This window comes from Trachypithecus francoisi, unplaced genomic scaffold (genome assembly GCF_009764315.1).
Source record: "Trachypithecus francoisi isolate TF-2019V2 unplaced genomic scaffold, Tfra_2.0 Lachesis_group8, whole genome shotgun sequence".
Classification (NCBI taxonomy): Eukaryota; Metazoa; Chordata; class Mammalia; order Primates; family Cercopithecidae; genus Trachypithecus; species Trachypithecus francoisi.
Genome location: NW_022681473.1, coordinates 84,937,878 through 84,960,946, shown reverse-complemented (window position 1 = coordinate 84,960,946; position 23,069 = coordinate 84,937,878). Strand labels below are relative to the sequence as shown.

The 23,069-nt window shown below is 40.0% G+C and overlaps 1 protein-coding gene and 1 long non-coding RNA gene across 5 annotated transcripts; one reads left to right on the top strand and one right to left on the bottom strand.

Annotated features, from left to right (window-relative positions):
* Positions 1–3: 3 nt before the first annotated feature.
* Positions 4–10,114, top strand: CWC15 (CWC15 spliceosome associated protein homolog). 4 transcript variants are annotated; one of them, XM_033207055.1, is made up of 7 exons: positions 4–95; positions 1,428–1,566; positions 2,139–2,251; positions 2,561–2,649; positions 3,520–3,627; positions 7,197–7,315; positions 9,926–10,114. In XM_033207055.1, the coding sequence occupies exons 2-7, from the start codon at positions 1,436–1,438 to the stop codon at positions 10,053–10,055; spliced, it is 690 nt and encodes a 229-aa protein (XP_033062946.1). In that variant the 5' UTR covers positions 4–95; positions 1,428–1,435; the 3' UTR covers positions 10,056–10,114. The 4 variants fall into 4 exon arrangements, with proteins under 4 accessions (XP_033062946.1, XP_033062947.1, XP_033062948.1 ...); XM_033207056.1 differs by having other exon boundaries at positions 10–135; XM_033207057.1 differs by having other exon boundaries at positions 11–114.
* LOC117081238 lies at positions 3,303–21,925 on the bottom strand. Its single transcript, XR_004436140.1, has 5 exons — positions 21,748–21,925; positions 20,236–20,367; positions 17,454–17,656; positions 5,404–5,476; positions 3,303–3,582 (listed from the first exon to the last, which is right to left on the bottom strand). It is a non-coding gene; the product is annotated as an uncharacterized LOC117081238 (long non-coding RNA).
* Positions 21,926–23,069: the final 1,144 nt, after the last annotated feature.

The window sequence follows — 23,069 nt, the reverse complement described above, 5'->3', positions numbered from 1 at the left end:
AGGCGCTAGCCCTGGGCGCAGAGGTTTCTGGGAGCCCGGAGTCGTAATGGCGTTTGTATGATCTCCGGAGATTGCTGCATCCGACCTCAGCCAGTGTGAGCGGCAGAAGGATAGGTTATCTTCCTCATCCCAGTGGGAGGGGAAAGGGCAGTTGGGGTCGGAGTCGGCGGCAGAGTGCAGAGTGCGGAGTGCTGGCAGTGGAGGACCTGGAGCAGCGGGCTAGGGGCGAAACCGAGTGCCTGTCAGGCGTGTCCGGAGCTCTCGGGCCCGCAGAGGAGATCGCAGCATAAAGGCAGCTCGCCTACCGCGTAAAGCGAACCCCAGGTCCTCCCTTCACTACCCCTCGCACCCCTGCAGCGCTGGGCACGGGTTAAGGGGCAACGAGTTTCTGATTATAGCCAAAGACTAGCTCACTAGAGGCCGGAGTGATAATTCCCTTGGTGTGTGGGAAGGGGGGGATCCCCAGCTCCAGATAACCCCGTTTCTTCTTTGTATACATGTCTCTTACCCTTTTTGAAAATTAGGAGAAAGCACCCCCCCCAAAAAAAAATCCTCCCAGTTCGCCAACCCTCCCCACACACTTGCTTTTCCGACATTAACAGGGTTTTAGTGACTGCATCTGCTAGACAGTATTCTTGTGACTGCTCCAAGCAGAAAGTAACTTAAGGAATGGGTCCCTGATTTTTGGCATCAGAATCCTCTGGGGCTGAGGTTCCTGTTTTTGTTTTTTTTTTTGAACAGTCCTTAAATTATAACTCACAAACGATCTGATTTATAATGTGATGCCTGTTGTAGGAGGAAATTGGCTCAGCAAAAGGTTAAGAATTTTTTTCTATGTAACTGTCATTGAAGTTTAACACACTTTCCTTGGTAGCTTTTTTACTAAGTGACAAAGTCACTTAGTAACTTTGTCAGTGATATTTTTTGTTTGTTTTTAGCTTTTGTTTCTACTAGCCTATTTGCTATTGTGTGAAGTTTACAAAAAATGCAAACCTTAGAGAGTCTGGTAGAGTGAGGTTGAGTTGGAAATTTTTAAAACTTAGTCATAGTAGTACTGTATTTTTCAAGGCTTTTGACATGTCAAGTGTCATAATTCTTACAGTAATCCTATGAGGAATATCTCCATTCCACAGATGACAGAAAGTTAAGCCAGGTGACTTGCTCAAGCCCATATAGTCAGAAGGAGAATAGGGATGCCAACTCAGATCTTCATGACAGAATTTTTTGTGCTAAGACAAGCCTAAGAAGCCATATTCCTTGTACGGCCTAAGCCTCATAATTTGTTTTCCTGAAAACTTTTGTTTAAGAAGATTACGCAGGTTTAGGGGAATGAGTTTTAGAATTTATTTCACTAGTATGGATGTTAATACTCTGTAAAATGAGTGTTTGTATTGTTGGAAATAACTTGATTATATTTTTCTTCAAAGCATAAAAGATGACAACAGCAGCCAGGCCAACCTTTGAACCTGCAAGAGGTGGAAGGGGAAAAGGAGAAGGTGATTTGAGCCAACTTTCAAAGCAGTATTCAAGCAGAGACCTACCCTCTCACACAAAGATAAAATACAGGTAGTAAGACTTTCTTTTTTTTCTTGTTCACAAAACAAGACCAAATCTGTTAAATGGCATGGTCATGATATAGTAGTATGTTCGAGTTACGTCACTTATCTGTTATCATAGGATTAGAATGCAATAGGATGTTTAACACTAAAATTCTGCCCTGTGATTTTAAAATGCAAAATTGCTACTAACCAGAAATTTTCGTATGTAGATACAATAAATAAAACAGAAATAATAATGCCTCAGAGAGATTATGCACTATCAGCACCAGTGAATATATTAAAAGTATTACTGTTAAGTTCTGAGTTGATAATACCAATAAAAGTTAAAGACATTTTAATCACTGTAAAGCCTTATTATAGGAAAATGCATGATTGAATTTGGACTTCTTGAAATATTGGGAACATCACAAGAGTGGCTGTTAGTAACCTTCAGATTAGATTATGATCTTATCTACTTCCCTTTTTTATGCTTGAAGGACAAAGTCTCATTCCTGAATTGTCTTCCATTACCACAGTTGTGTGTGTGTGTGTGTGTGTGTGTTTAAGTAACATTTTTGCCCTGGTTTGTTTCTACTTTAGACAAACTACTCAGGATGCCCCTGAAGAGGTTCGTAACCGTGACTTCAGGAGAGAGTTGGAAGAAAGAGAGAGAGCTGCTGCAAGAGAGAAAAATAGAGATCGTCCAACCCGAGGTACCAACACTATCCAAGACATTTATCTCTAAAATTATGTTGTTGATAGTTTTTCTTTTATGTAGCAACTGGAAAATATTAACCATTTGTTTGCTTTTACAGATTGATGCGAACTGTAATACTTTCTTAAGTCATTAGAGATAACAATAACAAATATTTACCAAAGGCTTATTTGCCCAGGCACTGTGGATATGATTTCACTGTGGATAATGCTTTCAATGTGGGCTCCTCGTGCCCACAGGTCCCTAAAACATTTTAAGAAATGCAGTATTTGTTTTACTAAGTTAAGTGATTTTTGTTTCCCCCCAGAACATACAACCTCCTCTTCAGTGTCAAAAAAGCCACGGTTAGACCAGATTCCTGCTGCCAACCTTGATGCAGATGACCCTCTAACAGATGTATGTTTTGTTTTCTCCTTTCATCTCTAATAATTGATTTACCGTGTTTTTCTAAAATACTTGTTACGCCTTTGGCTTTAAGAAGTGACATATATTTGCTTGCTGTTATGCGAATATAACCCTGACCTCAGTGCTAAACTTCATAGTTGATTTTAAAACAAAAAGTATTATTTTGTGGGACTTTTAAGAACAAATTTGGTCTCTAGAGAACCAAATATGGAAGGAATCTATTAAAGGACATGCTTTCCCGCAAAATAGTGTCCTGTACTAAATTACTGCACTATGGTGTGTTACACACCTCTACAGGGCACTCTTCACACTGGGTTTCCTATAAACAGTGCCCTCTAGAGTTGTACCTGGAGGCCTTTCCACATTAGATATGCCCCCTTCTATAAGTGAAGTACACTTAATGGTTCCCTCTGTGCTTAGTGAGGGAAGTAATCTAAGCAGAAGGTTTTTAAGGATTAGCACATCAGTTAATGTTAAAATTCTGTGGGACCCTAGAGCCTATAATCAGTTTGCAGTTTTCTACATACAGGACAGTGAAAAACCTGAGTGGCATCCAATGAGTAATATCTAACCATGTATACATATTAGCAGTTAATTCTAGAGTTAAATGATGGAGTTACTCATAATAATTAAAACAAGAAACCTAATTTCAAGTGAAATGTAATGATTATTCATTTGAAATTATTTTCTTCTGAGAATTTAGCACAGTTTTTTGCACTTTTGATTACTTGCTAGCTTAAAGTTATTTTGAGCTACATAAAATTGTTTTGACTTTCTTAGGGTGATACATTGTATATATGTACTGTGTTTTGGTAATGTATATTTTCCCTCCAATCTTCTGGGCTCTCACTGTTCTTTTAGGAAGAAGATGAAGATTTTGAAGAAGAAAGTGATGATGATGATACTGCAGCTCTTCTTGCAGAACTGGAAAAAATTAAAAAGGAAAGAGCTGAAGAGCAGGCCAGGAAGGTAAAACTAAAGTGTTAAATATTTACATCTCTCTTCTCACATATACTAAAGTAGAAATTTTTTTGAATATAAGTAATATCTTCTTATATTAGAAATCTCCCTTACCATGTCTAAGTATTATAGCACTTGTAGATCTATAAATCTTATTATTTTTGTGACATCCTAGGTATCCTGGTTATGTAAGAAATTCTTTCCAAATAGTTCAGATACATTGAGTAATATTCACCAGCTTGCTAGTCATTCACTTGTTTATTCATTTGTTCAACATTTAGTCAATATCTGTTAATTGACAGGAGAATCAAAGGTGATCAAGATATAGTCATGGTCTACAAAGATTATCTCTGTCTCCTGCCTAGGTACTATTAAGGCAATTAGTCAGTAGATATTATATAACCAAGGTCAAGCTACCTAACTTCTCTGAGCCCCCACAGTCTCTCCGTTTACACAATATGAGGAAAAAATATAAAACTCAAAGGTAGTTAAAACTCTGAATGCATTACCCAGAGTGATAATAAGAGGTGAAACTGAGGAGGCAAGTACAAGTCAGAGCATTAGAGATTTGCAAAACAATGCTGAAGGAGTCTAGATTTTTTTCTAAAGGACATGAGGAACTGTTTGATTTAAGCAGGACATTGATAAAACTGGATATGCATTTTAGAGAGATTACTCTGGCAAAAATATGGAGGACGGATTGGAAAAAAACTGAGTTAGGAGGCTGTTTCAGTAATGTTACCAATTAAGGGACTCTTAGCTTGTATGATAGGAGTTGGAATTAAGATAAGTAATTAGATGCTGATAGAAATGATTATCAAGGAGGTCAAAGTGGGAAGGGGAGCAAGAAAAAATAAAAAACAAAGGAGGTAGAGCTGACAAATAAAGTGACTGATTGATTGTGGCAGCAGAGAGGACCCTCACTTTGTAGGTAAATGGTGGTGCCATATATCAATACAGGGAATGCAAAAGAATTGCCATATTTATGCAGAGAGAAGAGGTAGTTGATGAGTTCTGTTTTGAACGTATTAAATTTGACACATTATGAGACATTCAGGTAGGGGTGTTTTCAACCAGAGCAGCACAGCTTTTTTGTAGATTTCTATGTAAAATTTTATTTGATGCAAGAATTGTTCTGTTTTTAAAAAAGAAAGTAAGAAAAGATACTACAAGGTCAATACCAGGAATCTAGGGAAGTGAGTTCATGTGAATCAGGAGGGCCAGGGAAGAATTCAGAAAAGAGGTAGAATTTGGGATAGACTTTGAAGACTTAGAATTCAGATTAGAAGAAGGAAGGCATTTTAAAATACAATTCTCATCAAAGTTTTGTATTATAAGAGAGCATAACTCCTATAATAACTTATAGTTTTTACATGTAGTTTTTAAGTCAAAGAATTATAAAAACATTCCCAATCCCACTTGCATACCACTAGAGGGCAATTGTTCCAAATTCTTTTAGCTTGCCTAATAGTTCTGGACACATAAAGAGAAGAGCAATTTAAATGCTTTTGGTTGACCTTGAGGGAGGATAAGCATTTTAGACAGAAGGCCTTGCAGTTTTGTGAGTTTCATCTAATAAAACGTGTTGATATTTCTTGGAGTTGAATGATAGTTTTGTTTCTTTTACCCCCGTTTCCCTTTCTATTGGCTGGTTTTTGCCACTCCCCAAATTTAAGATTTTCAAACCATTTAACTCTTGTCAGGGGTCAGCACACTTTCTGTAAAGGGCCAGGTAGTAAATATTTTAGGCTGGCTGGTCATGGAGCCTCTATCGCACCTACTCACCTCTACTGTTGTAGCATAAAAACATCCACAGAGTACATAAATCAACGAGTGTGGCAATGTTCCAATAAAATACCTACAAAAACAGATAGTTAGGATTTGACCTACATGCCATCTGTCAACTAGCTTATATTATGAAACATAGTATGCCTGCTGTTTGAATGTTGAAAGAGTTTATGCCTTTTTTCCCAGTGCTGTGTGTGACAATCATTCAGTAACTCCAAAGGAAATAATATTCCAAACATAAAATGTCCATGACCTTTATATGTCATACACATTATATTATAAATTTGGATGTATCATATACCTAAGCTCCTATTTTTCTAGTATTTCAGAAAAACATCTTTTCCCTTTAAGCATCAGTATAATTTGTTACAAATAAATATATAGCTTTTAGAGAGCTACTTGTACTTAATCTGTGATGGATAGTTCCTGATTTTATTTAAGTTCTGACCAGTGATGTAAAGGAATTTTCCTATTTCCTTACAAGTTAGATCTTCTCACCTCCTATTTTCATTTTTATTTTTCTCCATAAAAATGAAATTCATTGCTTACATTTAAATATTGAAATGAAGTATCAGTAATCTGTATTAAAAATTAGGTTATTAAAATAATAACTTTTTTTAAATGATTTCCACACCATCTCTTTCCTTGATCTATTAAGTCATCAATTTCTGTCATCCCCAAAACACAGTAAAATGGGATTTATATTTAGCTTAAGATAACATGTTAACAGGTAGATCTAGAAGTGATAGCTAAGGATTTTAGACATTTTATATTCCAAATTCTGAGAAGAAAACTCAGGGTGATTTGACTTTGAAGAATTTGATGCTAAAATAAAAGTGAAGAAAGACAGTGTTGTAACTGATAAAGGATGGGAGGTATAAAAATAGAAACTGAGGCCGTGCACGGTGGCTCACACCTGTAATCTCAGCACTTTGGGAGGCTGAGGTGAACGGATCATGAGGTCAGGAGTTCGAGACCAGCCTGGTCAACATGGTGAAATGACATCTCTACTAAAAATACATAAATTATCTGGGCATGGTGGCGCATGCCGGAGGCTGAGGCGGGAGAATCATGTGAACCTGGGAGGTGTGGTTGCAGTAAGCCGAGATCACGCCACTGCACTCCAGCCTAGGCAACAGAGCAAGACTCCGTCTCAAAAAAAAAGAAAAAGAAAAGAAACTCAATAATAAGTCAATAAAAACAAAATAGATCAATCTCAGGTAAATTAGTAGAAATTCATGTTAACTGGATATAATTTTGTACATGGTAGTCTGTCCTATTTTAGGAGTTTTCTTCATTAATAACTTGTCACCAAACCTAGAGATGCAAGTTTACATTGTTAGTAATTCAAAATAAGATTAAATTTAATCACAGTTATGTATGACCCTTTAAAATTGAGGTAATAGTTTTGCTAAATGTGTCTTTTTGATATTTAATATGTTCTTAAATTATTAGAATATGCTTATTGATATATGCTTAAAATTTAAAGCTATTAATTTTACATGTACTTCAAGAAAGAAAATAGATTTAAATATGAATCTCTAACATTTCGCAGTTGGAAGAGACTGTGATATCAACCATGAAATATTTATAATAAAAATACCAACTTACTTTATTTTGATGAGGGAACTTTTCTAGTATGCCTCAAAAACCAAAAAAAAGCCTGCCTTGCTGCTTTTCTTGCCGTAAAATCCTAATGATCTGTTTTTTTTTTTTCAGTGAGCTAATATAAGAAAAATTGAACCCAGAGTTAAAATAAGTAAATATTAATCTTCCTTTATCATTGACAGGAACAAGAACAAAAAGCTGAAGAAGAGAGGATTCGTATGGAAAACATTCTGAGCGGAAACCCTCTCCTTAATCTCACTGGCCCATCCCAGCCTCAGGCCAACTTCAAAGTTAAAAGAAGGTACTATACAGTAACAGAGTAATGAAGTGTCTGTGTGTGTGTGTGTGTCTATATGCACAGGCATGCAGATTATAAGTTGGATAGCAAGGTGCATTATATGAAGCTTCTAAAAGTCCACTGTCCGTTCACTGATACTCTTCTCTGTTCAATTAGGAATAATGGAAGAAGCTAGATGAAAGAAAATTAACTTATTTTGAGTAGATAGTTGCAATAACCAGCTGTGTACTAGATAATTATGTAAGCACTAGGGACAGAGTAATAAACTGAGGCCCTTACATTTTAGGTGTGCATATCAAGGGTTCTCAAGATGGCCTCTTACATTCAGACACTCACTAAAAGAACTCAGGGGACTTGGCATATAGTTACATGCTTGGCTAAGGTAATAAAGACACAGCTAGATTATAAAGGGAAAAGACAGACACGGAGAATGGAGGAATCCATATGCAGGTTTCACTATGCTCTATCCCTTCCATGAGTGGTGACACAGCACATTGTTTTCCCCAGTGCAGCAACGTGTGCAATGCTTCTGCCCAGGGAAGCCCATTAAAGATCCCATGCCCAGAGTTTTTACTGGGGGTGGCTAGTCATGTGTGCAGCTTTTGCTTAGCACATAGCAAAATCCAGACCCGTAAAAGGATAGTAGGTGTTCAGCATAAACCACATTATTTGTAAATTGTAGGCACAGTGACGGTGAGAAGATTTCTTAAATCCAAATTTTCAAATGCCAGCCAGGGGCCAACCTTGGAAGCAGGCATTTCTAAGGATTGTGGTCCCAGGCCTGCTTTTTAAATTCTTTCTGTACAGTGTGTGTGTTTGGAGGGGTACAAAGGAGGGCTGAAAAGGGAGGAAGTATAAATTGTAAATACTGTAAATCCTTCGGATGGTGATATGTAAAATAAAACAGAAAAACTTATAGGAAATGTTGAGGGAGGAAGAATGGTTGTTATTTTATATGCATTCATCAAGGAAACACAGTGCTTAACTTTTAAACCATATTCGTTATTTTTCACCACCTCTACTGCTATTATTTGCCATCTAGAGTGATGCAGTACTGCTACCTGCCCTCCCCTCTGGAGTGATGCAGTACTACTGACCGCTTTCCTCTCTGGAGTAATGCAGTACCGCTGATACAGTTCTGGAATTAGTCCAAGCTGGAGATAGTAGATTTGGAAGTTATCAGCTCAGATAAACTTTTTAAAGCCATAACACAGGATGAAATCACCTAGGGAAGGGTATAGCTAGAGAGGAGAAGTCAGAACTGAGCTTAGTATAATGTTTAGAGGTTAGGTAGATGATTAGTTACCAATACCTGTTCTAATCATCTACCCAACCTCTAAACATTATACAGGTGCCTGATAAATATTGATTGAAAGAATTTTGAATGAAAAAGTCTAGGCTGACAAGGAGCAGCCAGTTAGGAAGGGAGGAGAACTGAAAGAAGTGAAACAAAGTGTTTCAGGAGGAGAGGAGTGATCATCAAGGACAAATACTAATGTCAGGAAAGAGCATTTTGGTGTTGGGAAGGAGGGACAAAAAGCCTGTTTGGAGTCGAGGAAAGACTGAATACAGAAAAAACTGTACTGATTATATATAAAAATAAAGCTATATAGTTTTTTTTTTTTTTTGCTTTTTTTGAATGCAAATGGAATTAGAGATAGAAACATGTCTTATATCCCAGTCATATTGATCTGCTCAGCTTCTTATGCTTCTCTGTATACTGCATCAGTGATGACTTTACTGCACTATTTTCCAAAGGTGCCCACGTTTGTTGCCCGTTGTGCAGTTTCCCACATTTGTTCCCATGTGCAGTTTCTCCTGTATGTGCGCATGCACACATACACACGATATGGGTTTGTGTTTTATGTATATTTGTGAGGGTATCTATATTATGTATATGGGCAGCTATTTTATATGCTAGATGATATTCTGAAATCATGCTCTTTATTTTCTATAACACATGTATTTTATAACCTACTTATCGATATTTTTTTATCACGCTTATACCTTATGGAATCCAACCAGAGTTGTGCCCTGAGCTCTTCGGCTGGTACTTCTCCGTAGTTAACGTACATGTGCGCCATAGCTGAGCCTTAATTATTATACCCCAATGATTGCTTCTACCTTTGTTGGCCTATAATGCAAATATTACAGTAGATGATTACTAAACATTAACTGATAAAAGAGGAATATCTACAATCCTCAAAATCACATAATCTAAACCACATTAAATTGATTGGCTACTATCATCTACAAATGCCTATACTAATATTAGGGTAGTCCTAGGTGCTGCCTCTTTGTATTAGACCTAAAAGCATTAAATATTTACGCAATTAAAATCTATGTATTTCTATTTTTTAACTCAAAAGTTTCTTTTACTGGAGAAATAGTAAGAATGTTTTACATGTTCTAAGTAGGAATTGCCATTCTTGCTATAAGAAAGCAAGATTATGTATTAAGGATGACATTATTCTTTTGAGTGTAATTGCTGCATCAAATGATACACATGTTGAGCGTCTTTCTGTGTAACTGACTAAGCCTTGCAGAGCACGTAGTATTCTTGTCACCTGATACAAACATTTTAAGACGTTTTGTTTGCTTTTTCTTCCTCAGGTGGGATGATGATGTTGTCTTCAAGAACTGTGCAAAAGGTGTAGATGACCAGAAGAAAGACAAAAGATTCGTAAATGACACACTGCGATCTGAATTTCACAAAAAGTTCATGGAGAAATATATTAAGTAGTACAGTTTTATGTGCTTAATTAAAGACTGTAAAACGTATAAAGGATCATTCTGACTTATTTTTATGAGTTTTTTCTTTTCCCTGTCTAAATTGTGTGTGGGCTTCCCCAATTTTAAACTCCTATCTTTTTCTTTAGTGACACCTTACTTGATAATGGACTTGGGAATAGGTTTAACCCAATTTGCATTCTCCGAATGTTTCCAGTGGTATGTTTTCTTGGGAAAAGCAAACCTGCCTGTAATATTTTTAATCTAAATAACCAAATCTGGGTGCCCAACTTTTTGTTGGAATTTATACTGCTAGTAATACGTTCCATAATTTCTTCTGAAAAGAAAAATTACCATTGTGTATTGTGGTTGTGCATTAACTTGCCCTTTTCCCCGTTTCTCTCACGTTTATTTAAGATGAGTTATCCGTAATATTTTCTCTACACTTTTTAAAAGAGTATAATGAAAGATGAGAGGGATTCCATTTTGAACCACATGTTGGTGTGGAGAAGTGTCATCGACAGTAAGCACCCTAAGCGTGTGTCTGGGAGAGCACTGGGTATCGCTCACTTCTGCAGGCACTTGTTTTTTTCTCATGGCCCAAGAGGAGAGCTCTATAAGCATTCTTTTAAAGTATACGGTACTGCCGGGCGCGGTGGCTCAAGCCTGTAATCCCAGCACTTTGGGAGGCCGAGACAGGCGGATCACGAGGTCAGGAGATCGAAACCATCCTGGCTAACACGGTGAAACCCCGTCTCTACTAAAAAATACAAAAAACTAGCCGGGCGAGGTGGTGGGCACCTGCAGCCCCAGCTACTCCGGAGGCTGAGGCAGGAGAATGGCGTAAACCCGGGAGGCGGAGCTTGCAGTGAGCTGAGATCCGGCCACTGCACTCCAGCCCGGGCGGCAGAGCGAGACTCCGTCTCAAAAAAAAAGTATACGGTACTCACTTGTGTTCTCCGGGATACTCAGCCGCCATGTCTCTTTTGAAAGAGATTGAATATGCACACTGACGTGCACTTAGTGCAAAGCCTGAGAAAGCTTCAAACAATATATAAAATAAAACCTTTGGAAATAATGTTTTGTTATCTTGGAGGATATATCTGTGGGAAGTGAGAGGAAGAGCTAGGCTATACTAAAAGCAGTAATTCTGGAAAATGAAGTTTTTGTGAACCTAGGCTGTGATTTCAGAAGGCCACTTTTGATAGAAAATTTGAGACTAGAAATTGAGCCTTTTATAGATAGCCATTCATGGGCTTCCTCAGCCATGAAAAATACTGAGGTTCCTAAAGTTAAAGACAGAAATTTTAAAGCAAAATAATATGTTTCCATTTAAGTTTTTCAATACCTTATTTCCTAATTAAATGGAAAGTTCCCTTTTCCCAGTGGAAGCTTGGACATTGGTTATATCTATCCTGAGTCCAGAGTAGAGCTGGAAATAGAGCCCATCTTAAAAAAGAAAACAAACAAAAAAAATCCCTGAGGGGAAAGGATATCTGCCTGAACAGGTTTTTAATGCAGACAAAAGTGCCCTATTCTGGAAAAAAAAAATGTCACAAAGGACATTTATTAGTAAGGAAAACAAGCTAGCAACAGGATTTGAGGCAGGAAGGGGTAGGCTAACTCTACTGTTCTGTGCAAATGCAGTTGGGTTTATGATCAGGACTGCCCTTATCTATAAAGCTGCTAACCCCCAAGCCTTGAAGGGAAAAGATGAACACCAGTTTCCAGTCTTTTGGACTGGAAGGCCTGGACAACCAGAACCCTTTTTCTGAATTGATTCTATCGATGTTTGTCCCTAAAGTCAGGAAGTACCTTGCCAGTAAGGGGCAACCTTTTAAAATTCTTTTGATATTAGACACTGCCCCTGGCCACCCAGAACTCCATGAGTTCAACACCGAAAGTGGTCTACTTGCCCCCAAACACAACGTCTCTCATTCAGTCTTTAAACTGGGGGTCATCAGGGCCTTTAAGGTTCATGTCACATGGTACAGTATCGAAAGGACGGGCAATGCTATGGAAGAAAACCCTGATCGAGGACATCACGAAAATCTGGAAGGATTATACCACTGAAGATGTTATTCTTATAGAAAAAAAAGCATGAAAGCCATTAAGCCCAAAACAATAAATTCCTGCTGGAAAAAGAAGTGTCCAGATGTTGTGCATGACAGGATTTATGACAAAGCCAATCAAGGAAAGCATGAAAGAGATTGTGGATATAGCAAAAAAGGTTGGGGGCAGGGTGGGTAGGGTTTCAAGATGTGGATCTTGGGGCACTTCAAGAGCTAATGGATACCAGAGGAATTAACAGGAGACAATTTGATGGAGATGAGAGTTTCTGAACTAGTGCTGGATGATGAGAAAGACATAGAAGAGGCAGAGCCAAAAAGTAAATTGACATCAAGCAACCTGTAACAGGGTTCTGATTATTCAAGACTGCTTTTGACTTCTTTTACAACGTGGACCCTTCTATGATGTGGGTACCAAAACTAAAGCAAACAGTGAAAAGATCGGTAAGGCATAGAAACATTTTTAAAGACACACAAAAGCAAAAAAAAGTCAGATAGAAATTACACTGTATTTCCACAAAGTTACACCTAATATGCCTACCTTTCCTGCCTCCCTTTCCACTTCCTCCAACTCTTTTGCCTCATCCACCCCTGAGACAGCAAGACCAACCTCTCGTCTTCCTCCTCCTCATCCTATTCTACATGAAGATGACAAGGATGAGGACCTTTATAGCAGTCCACTTCCACTTAACAGTAAATATATTTTCTCTTTCTTATGGTTTTCTTTCCTCTAGCTTGATTTATTGTAAGAATATAGTATATAATATATATAACATGTAAAATATGTGTTTATTGACTATTTACATTATTGGTAAGGCTTCCAGTCAAGAGTAGGCTATTAGTAGTTAAGTTTTAGAAGAGTTAAAGTTATATGCAGATTTCCAACTGCCCAGGGGAGGGAGGGGGTCAATTGTAAATCAGAATCTTTGGGGATAAGACCCAGGCATCAATATTTTCTAAAGCTCTCCAGTTAATACTAATACTTATCCTAGTTTGAAACCACTGCATCATTTCCTAGTTTGAAAACTTGCATAATTCTGCCTATGTTTTAGACCTACTACCAAAATCTTTTTAATCAGTATTGTGTGTGTATGCGTATGTATATACTATACATACATAAAATTAAAATCTGTTTAAACACAATTCCTGCCCTCTATGTAGTAACTAATTCTCAGGCCACACACTCAGGCATGCAAAAATACATTTACTTTTGTTTTACCATAATTCAATTTAATTTGTGCTTCCTACCCCTATTCTTTAAAATAAGAAATGCAGTCTCAGTCAATTCAAACTTATTTCAGTTCTGGGTTTAGACATGTAACTTTAAAAAATCTTTCTCACATTACCTATTAGAAAGAGGAGATAAATGTGCTTGGTCATTATTTTTAAACCAAGACATCTATTGAATAAATTATTCATTTTGAAGTGAGGTCGTCAACATTTTGGTTTTCATTTTAACTTTCTTTATGGAGCCCAGAAATGGGATGTCATTGGCTCAGATACAATACATATATTAACATATATATTCCATCTTTTATAAAAGTTTATTTGTGCCTTTGTCATATAGTAGACCGTATTTCTCACTTCTCGAAAGAAGAAATTGCATGTTATCCTTCTAAAGTTCCCAGCACTGTGTTTTACCCATAAGTCATTTAAAAAAAAATTGAATTGTGCATGTTTCAGTCTAGATACCAGGGCAAGTATACACAGGATAGTCTGGGTTCAAAGGAGACATCATGAGATACTTTCACAGTCAGGCACACACACCCATCTGCATATATCCTCTTGTTTTCTGCTTCTCTCTCTCTACACACACACCCATCTGCATATATCCTCTTGTTTTCTGCTTCTCTCTCTCTACACACACACCCATCTGCATATATCCTCTTGTTTTCTGCTTCTCTCTCTCTACACACACACCCATCTGCATATATCCTCTTGTTTTCTGCTTCTCTCTCTCTCTACACACACACCCATCTGCATATATCCTCTTGTTTTCTGCTTCTCTCTCTCTACACACACACCCATCTGCATATATCCTCTTGTTTTCTGCTTCTCTCTCTCTACACACACACCCATATGCATATATCCTCTTGTTTTCTGCTTCTCTTTCTCTACACACACACACACCCCTGCACATACATGCACATACATACACAATCTGTTTTCTTCAGCCTATCCCAAATTGCCACAATGCATGAAGATCTTACCATCCCAGTTGTTTCTCCACGACCTGGGAGGTGGCATGATGCCACGGCTGCACTAACTACTCCCTAAGAAAGGACAGACAGAAAGGACTCCCCAGATTCCAGGGAGGATGGTGAGGTTAGAGTTGGCAAGGTGGAAAACCAAACTCAACTCTGCCTTTCCCTCCAGCAATTCATGCAGTTTTGGTATTTATAATGCATTTTTTAGAACAGCAAGGATAAGATGCTCTATCATGTTAGAAAACCATATAGGTCCTGGCCGGGCGCGGTGGCTTACGCCTGTAATCCCAGCACTTTGGGAGGCCGAGATGGGCGGATCACAAGGTCAGGAGATCGAGACCACGGTAAAATCCCATCCCTACTAAAAATACAAAAACTTAGCCGGTCGGACGCAGTGGCGGTGCCTGTAGTCCCAGCTGCTTGGGAGGCTGAGGCAGGAGAATGTGAATCCGGGAGGCGGAGCTTGCTGTGAGCCGAGATCGCGCCACTGCACTCCAGCCTGGGTGACAGAGCAAGACTCCGTCTCAAAAAAAAAAAAAAAAGAAAAAGAAAAACACATAGGTCCTGAATGTATTTTTAACTCACATTGAGGCGTTCTTCAAAGTTAATTCACTGGTTAAACCCCAAGCATAGCTTGTCCAGAGGTACACTAACTACATTTTGTGTGGTAATTCTGGATCCACAGAGAGGCACAAAGGCCTTAGGAGGTCTATGTTTCTGACCCTGAGACAGTGTTCTAAGGTCAGGGGAAAATTGTATTGCTTCTGCATTCTCTCACTAACGTTGTACCTAAGGTAACTAAGTGATTTGTTCCCAAAAATTCAGTTCTGGAATTTAGTGATTTTGTGACTATGCGGATTAATTTTTCATATTTACGGAATTTTTTTTTTTTTTGAGACGGAGTTTCACTCTTTCACCCAGGTTGGAGTGATTTGTTGTACGACCTCGCCTCACTGCAACCTCTGTCCCACCGCTCAAGTGATTCTGCTGTCTCAGCCTCCCAAGTAGCTGGGACTACAGGCATCTACCACCTCACCCAGCTAAGTTTTGTATTTTTAGTAGAGATGGAGTTTCGCCATGTTGACCAGGCTGGTCTCCAATTCCTGACCTCAGGGGATCCACCTGCCTTGGCCTCTGAAAGTACTGGAATTACAGGCATGAACCATCATGCCCGGCCCCACGTCTACAAATGTATTTTTAATAATGTTATAGTCCATTTAAACGGGGGGTTTTTTTGTTTTTGTTTTTTTGAGATAGAGTCTCGCTCTGTTGCCCAGGCTGGAGTCCAGTGGCGCCATCTCGGCTCACTGCAACCTCCACCTCCTGGGGTCAAGCAGTTTTCCTGCCTCAGCCTTCCAAGTAGCTGGGATTACAGGCACCTGCCGCCATGCCCAGCTAATTTTTGTATTTTTAGTAGAGGTGGGGTTTTACCATGTTGGCCAGGCTGGTCTCGAGCTCCTGACCTCAGGTGATCCTCCCGCCTTGGCCTCCCAAAGTGCTGGGATTACAGACATACGTCACCGCGCCTGGCCCTCAGTGATGTTCTTAACAGGGTCTGGGAACTCTTCTGCTGCCTCTTGGCAGGCAGAAGCTGCTTCTCCTGTTATCTTGGCATTTTATAGCCAAATGTCTTTCTAAAGTTAGCAGACCATCCTTTCCTGGCATTATATTCTTCAGCTTTAGATCCTTCACCTTCCTTTTGCTTTTCAGTTTTTATATAATGAAAATACTATAAATCAGGGTCTTCAGTTTTTTCAGGGAGTCGGTATATCACTGGTGCAAGTTTACAATAATTTGTACAAGCAATCACCTGTTGAGTAAGTGCTCATTTTATTTCTTTTTTCTATTTCTTTTCTGTTTCCCCCTCATATGAACAATGCGGTAATAAACTCAAAGAGGATTTGAGCAGTGCTGTACCGAAGAGGTCTGGGCAGTCACCAAAGTACTGGCTGGACAGGAGAACAGAGGAATGCCAGGCATCACCGCCAGCTGCGACAACCTTCTTGTTCCCTTGCATGCTACAAAAAAGGGGACTTGCTGCCTCAAGTTTTGAGAATGCCTTGCATGGACACTTCCAATGAGGGTTTTCCATGATGTTGACCTTTCATTTCATTGCCTCTTCCACTTAAGCCCTTCCTGCCTGTTTCCCTAGGCTGCCTCCCCTACCCTTAACATTGTGAGCAAGATCCACATAGAATAGCCAGGTCACAGTCCCCTGGGTTTTGAAAATTCAGCAACCAGCCAGGCGCGGTGGCTCACGCCTGTAAACCCAACACGTTAGGAGGCCGAGGCAGGTGGATCACCTGAGGTTGGGAGTTCAAGACTAGCCTGACCAACTTGGAGAAACCACGTCTCTACTAAAAATACGGAAAAATTAGCCAAGCATGGTGGCCCATGCTTGTAATCCCAGCTACTAAGGAGGCTGAGGCAGGAGAATAGCTTGAACCCGGGAGGTGGAGGTTGCAGTGAGTGGAGATCACACCATTGCACTCCAGCCTGGGCAACAAGAGCGACACTCTGTCTCAAAATAAATAAATAAATAAATAAAAGAAAATTCAGCAACTTAGGGAATTGTGGGTGACAAGGAGGTTGAGTGGAAACGGGAAGAAGTTTTATCCACTTGGTTTAAGCTGTTTCAGAAGACGATGACACAAGTTTTATGCCACTGATCTCTATGTCTCCAGCCCAAATCTACATTCCAAACTCTTATTCTTTATTTCCAAATCTCTACTGAGCATCTCCACTTATGGCCCAAAAGCCCTGAAAATTCAATAAACATCTCCAAAATATAACCCCTCATCTCTCCATCCAGTACCGTGACTTTGGGCAGCACTGCCATTTCTTCATTTGTATTTTTCCTGGGAACATGAATTTTTGTGGGGATTTAAATGATCTTATGCATTTAAGGAGCTTAGGTGTTCCGCAAATGTTAGCTCTCTCTCCCTTCTTCCCTCTCACTTCCTTCCTTTCCTTCCTTCTTCTTTCCTTTCTAAAGTAAGAAAACCCTCAATTTAGGAAAAAAGTTCATAGAATTATCAAAGAGAATGTGCTGGCAATTAAGGTAAAAAAATGTTCTTTAGACAGGTAAACCAAGTGTGAGAGCCTTGAGAGGAAAGTGACACTCAGAACTGATACCTTTTACCACTTTGTCATTGACCGAGACTCAAGTGAGAGGCAAGATGAGTCAGGCGATGATGTGGATGTGTAGTGAGAAGCAGACTGGGCTCTTGACTCTCTTGCCACCAGCAACAAGGCACTTCAGGTCAGAACAGCCTGGAGGCAATTATGCAGCTTAGGACTGTAGCCTGGCTGAAGGAAATAGAGTTGTTTGAGGTCATCTAAATCGGAGAAGAAAATAAAAAGGTTCCCTTGAGTTTCTGTTTTTCTTACACTTGAAAATTACTGAAGACTAGCAGACCCATCCATCAGCCCTGGATGAACACAACTACATCCATCCTCCCATTATCTGTCCAACTGTGTCATTGGAAAAAAGCTCATAAAACATGTGAAGGCAGAACATAATAACTTAAGAGGCTGTCAAAAGGCTAAGAATATCGAGGCCCAGCAGCATACCAAGAAAAGCAAAAGATCATTTGTGTGGAAAAGTTTGTGGTTTTGAAGCAGAGGGAGGGAGGGAGACGGAGGGAGAAAGAGGAAGACAGCAGGAGAAAGAGGAAATGCAGTTGGAGTGGGGCTTTGCTTATAACAGTGAGTCACCACTGTCTTTAGAGGGCAGGCCTAAAAGTGTGTTCTAAAACTGGGCACCTGCTATATGCAAGACACCATATGCTAAATGTGGGGATTCAAAGATGTTTAAGACGTAATGTTGTCTTCTGACATGACTGTCAGCCTGTCTTGGATCAAACAGAGGTGGATTCAAGTCACAGCTCCACCACTTACTGGCCCAGCCATTTCATCTCCCTCAGCCTCAGTTTACTGATCTGCAAAATGAGTATAATTATCCCATCTTTGTAAGAATAAGACATAACATATATACAGCTATTTGCATACTGTATACTGTCTGGTATTTAGTAAATGATCAGCAAATCTTAGTTCACTCCTGCCTCCACACCACCTACTCCCACCCCTCATATTAACAATAGCCCTATCTTCTTTCTTCACTGCTGTATTCCCAGTGCTTAAAGGAGTGCAAAGTAGCATGCAGGAGGAAGGCAGAGTGTCAAATAGTAAAGCTGCACTTTAGAAGAAATAAATGAACATATTCAGAGGAGAACAAGAATGTACAAGAAGCTGGGTGTGATGACCCTCGCCTATAGTCCCAGCTACACGGGAGGCTGAGGTAGGAGGATCCCTTGAGACCAGGAGTTCAAGACTGCAGTGAGCTATAATCGAGCCTGCAAATAGCAACTGCACTCTGGCCTGGGGAACAGAGCAAAACCAGGTCTCTAATATATAAATAAGTAAAATATAGAAAAAAAATTTAAGAAACTGTGTCTTGCTGTCTCCCAGGATAGAGTACAGTGGTGTGATTGCAGCTCACTGCAGCCTCAAACTCCTGGGCTCAAGCAATCCTCCCGCCTCAGCCTCCTAAGTAGCTGGGACTCCAGGCCCATGCCACCATGCCTGGCTGATTTTTAAATTTTTACATTGTGTAGAGTTGGGGTTTCACTCTGTGGCCCAGGCTACTCTTGAACTCCTGGTCTCAACAGATCTTCCTACCTTCACCTCCCAAAGTGCTGAGATTACGGGCATGAGCCACTGCACCTGGCCTGAATAAAAGTTTAAAAATAAATAAGTAAATTAGAAAGTACAAGAAGAATGGAGAATGGATTTAAAATGTTACCACTTAGGGGGCTGTTGAAGAAACCCCATATTTAATCCAGAAAACAGCATATTCAGGGGTTGGCTAGAAGGGAACTGATGCCAGTACTCATCTGTCTGGAAGACTGTTGTGTGGACAGGCAATGAGCCTTGATGAGTCTGGACTTAAAGACAGATTTCAGCCTGGGGTAAGAAAGCACCAACTGAGGGCAGGGCTGTCAAGGGGCAGGGAGGCAATGTTGTGTGCTGGTGAGGAACCAGATTGTGGGCTAAATGGTTTCAGGTGGGGTTTCTGGGTGAGGGCGCTCAAGTGCAGCATGCTGGGGAGGGGAGAGAGGATCTTTACCCCTTTCAACCCTAAAGGCTTTGATTTTGAGAATCCTGCTACATTAGGAACAGTTGTCTAGAGAGGCCAATGTTTGAAACCTGTGGCTTATTCCAAGCCTCTCTATTCCCTGCTTCCTCAATAATGTTGTTCAAGATAATAATACTGCCATTTAACTAAGGCCCTATGTTGGTCTGCTTGTAGTTTCTCAGGTATTCTGTCACTCTCCCTGCTTCTTGACCTCACTCAAACTATTCCTTCTCCTTTGATTGCCATTTCACTCATCCCAAACTGTCTTTCCAAGTTATGCTCATTCCTCCATGGTCCAGCTTAAATCTATTATCTTCTCAGGAACTTTCTTAGATGCCAATTATACAATCAGCACCTTTCCTTTCATATTTCCACAGTCTTTTCTCTTTTTGGTGTATCAGGGATCTCATGGGTCTAACTCTTCCATACCACATTATGAGCCTCTGGCCTCTCACAGAGTCCTAGTGTTATTTATTCTCATCTCCTCCCACCCCTAAGAAAAATAGAGGGTCCTCAGTATTTGATTAATTGCTTGAATATGGCAAGTGATTACATACTTTCTTCCCCTTTCAAAACAAACAAACAAAAAACAAGCAAGCTGCTATGGTTTGAATGTTTTTGTCTCCCTTCACAATTCATGTTGAAATTTAATCCTCAAAGCAGTGTATTGGGAGATGTGACCTTTGGGAGGTGATTGAGTCATAAGGGCTCTGCCCTCATGAATGGAATTAGATGCCCTTTAAAAAGGCTTTGACAGAGGGAGTTGACCCCTCTTCTTACCCTTCCATCTTCTGCCGTGTGAGGACACAGCATTCCCCACAAGAGAACATGGCATTCAAGGCACCATTTTGAAAGCAAGCAGCAGCTCATCAGATGTTGATACCTTGATCTTGGACGTCTCAGCCTCAAGAACTGTGAGAAATAAATTTATATTCTTTGTAAATTACCCAGTCTGTTATATTCTTTTATAGCAGCACAGAACAGACTAAGACACAAGCAAGATCAATTTGCATCAGTTTCTGTTTGGTTTCTTCATATTTTGGGTGCATGAGAGAGAGCAATGCAACCATTTCCTACATCATGAATGACAGTGGGACAATGCTTAATTCATAGCCTTAGGTCCCCAAATATCATTTTTACCCTTAGGTTCACTGTAACCCCAAACAGATCTGCAGTAGTGAGGTTGGCTAAGGTTTGTTCCCTTCCCCCTTCTTTCATTTCACATCTCCTGTAAATGCAGATTTTCGTGCTTATGGGTTCTTCCAGGCACATAAGGCCCTTCCAGGCACATGTCTTAATTCAATCCCTTAATGTTCAAAGGATAAATTTAACCCTGCACTCTCCAGGCAGCATAAGAATTGGCAAAGCACAAGAATTTACCCCTTGTAGCCACTTCTAATAGTTACACCTCAAGGTCCTGTCAAAGGCTACAACCATGAGGTTTTCCACATTCTAGTCATTATAAGAGCCTGATTTATGAAAAATCAAGTTAATGGAGCAATGAATAAAAATATCTTATTTCTTCATTCATCTACATATTATGAATTTTATCACTGGATCAAACTAGGTCATGAAATAGCTGTGCTCTTAGACCAATAAGTTGGATGCCCATAGATTCACTTTTACTGAACAGTTGCCCAAGGGTAGGCAATTGTTCTCCGCTGTGGAATATCACGAAAAGCAGCCCTGGGCAAAATCCTATGGTAGTTTTTATGGGGTATTGTTTAGGACCATCTTCCACACTGCATACAACAAGGCTTTCTGATGAGGAGTCGTGGGAGTATTTCCCATGGCGCTAGGTCTTTCCAGCAGGAAAAGCAATGCATCTTCTAGAGAAACTGGATTGGTTTTACTTCACAGACTCAACGAGTCCTATAAAGGCTAGAGATTCCTCTTTGGTCACTAAGAAGGTCTCAGATCTCTACGGATCCTTTTTGTCATGAGGTAGAAAACTTTTTCTACTACTCTTTTATTTTTTTAATTTATTTTTTATTTTTTCATATCAAAGATTTTTGCAAAATCTACAACTCTTTAGATTCAGGAGCTGGGGCCTGCAAACTAAAATGATAAAATACAGATTAACAGGAGAAAAAAGGTTTTTTCACATGCATATGAGCTAACAAAAGAAGTAACTAAAGTAACTAGCTCATTAAAGTTAAAGTTGGGGTGAGGAGGAATTGGGCAGAAAAGGCTCCTATGGGAAGAACAAATCGTTTTCTTAAGAAAGACAAATTGGTTTTTTAGGAGAACAAGAGAAAGTGTGTGACAATGTTTGTTTATGTAGGTACTTACAAGTGGTCTTTCTGTCTTTCTCAGGGCCACAAAACTCCGGGGGATTTATGGGAGGTATATTTCAGTTCTTCCTTCTGAAAGTAGACCCTCCCTGAAGAGGGAGTTTATGGCAGCCTCATTTCCCAGAAGTTGCTGATTTTAATCAGATAAAGGAAGATCCAAGAAAACTTATTTCTGCATCTGTTGAATTTCAAACATCTTCAGCTTAAAATAATCTTCATACCAGCTCTGGAGTTCCAAGTGGATCCTCACGCCTCACGCACTCATCCCGGTCTTCCTTTGCTAGTTACTCTGCAGCCTTATTTTCCCTTTGCCTGGATTCCCTCCACTATTTTTGTCTTTTGAGTCATATGTATTTTTGTAAGTAGCATACAACCTTTCTGGTAAAAAGAACAAATGCTACATTTCAGAAATTAGAGGATGCCTTAAATGGTTTCTAATAGTTTCTTTTCTTTTCTTTTTTTTCTTTTTGAGACAGAGTCTGGCTCTGTTGCCCAGGCTGGAATGCAGTGGTGTGATCTCGGCTCACTGCAACCTCTGCCTTCTGGGTTCAAGTGGTTCTCCCACCTCAGCCTCCCCAGTAGCTGGGACTACAGGTGTGCACCACCATGCCAGGCTAATTTTTGTATTTTTAGTACAGACAGGGCTTTGCCATGTTGCCCAGGCTGGCCTCAAACTCTTGGCCTCAAGCAATCTACCCACCTTGGCCTCCCAAAGTGCTGGGATTACAGGCATGAGCCACCATGCCCAGCCACTAACGGTTTCTTAATATGTACATTTAACTTTCTTAAATAGATTATCATCAAAACAAGAGGGGAGCCATATATATATAAATATATATATTTTTTCACTTCTTTTATGTCTCTCATATGTCAGTTCAGGTTCTCTGAGAAGCCAATGTCAAGAGAGAATGAGACGTGCAGGAGGTTTACTCAGGAAACACTGTAAAGGACATAGTGAGAGGAGCAGAAGCAGGTGGGGAGGGCCCTCAGTCCCTGGTGCAGGTCTGACACCTATGCAAGGAGAGAGGGAAGAAAGGAGGCAGCACTGGGTGAAAGGAGCCCCTGACTACAGGGAGCTCTAGAAAAATGTTGGCCAGGCCAATGGGGAGCCCCAGAGCATGGTTTCTCACCAGAGAAGTCTGCACTGAACAGGGATGGCCAGGCCACAGTTGCCCTGCCATGCCTACGTCACTGGCTGGGAGCAGTCCAGGAAAGCATGGCTGCAGCATGAAGGCTTGGATGGACTAAATGCGTATGGCTGAAGGCCGTCAACCAGTGACCTCCCCATGGCAGGTCCTCTTGAGGAGATCTGAGCTGCAC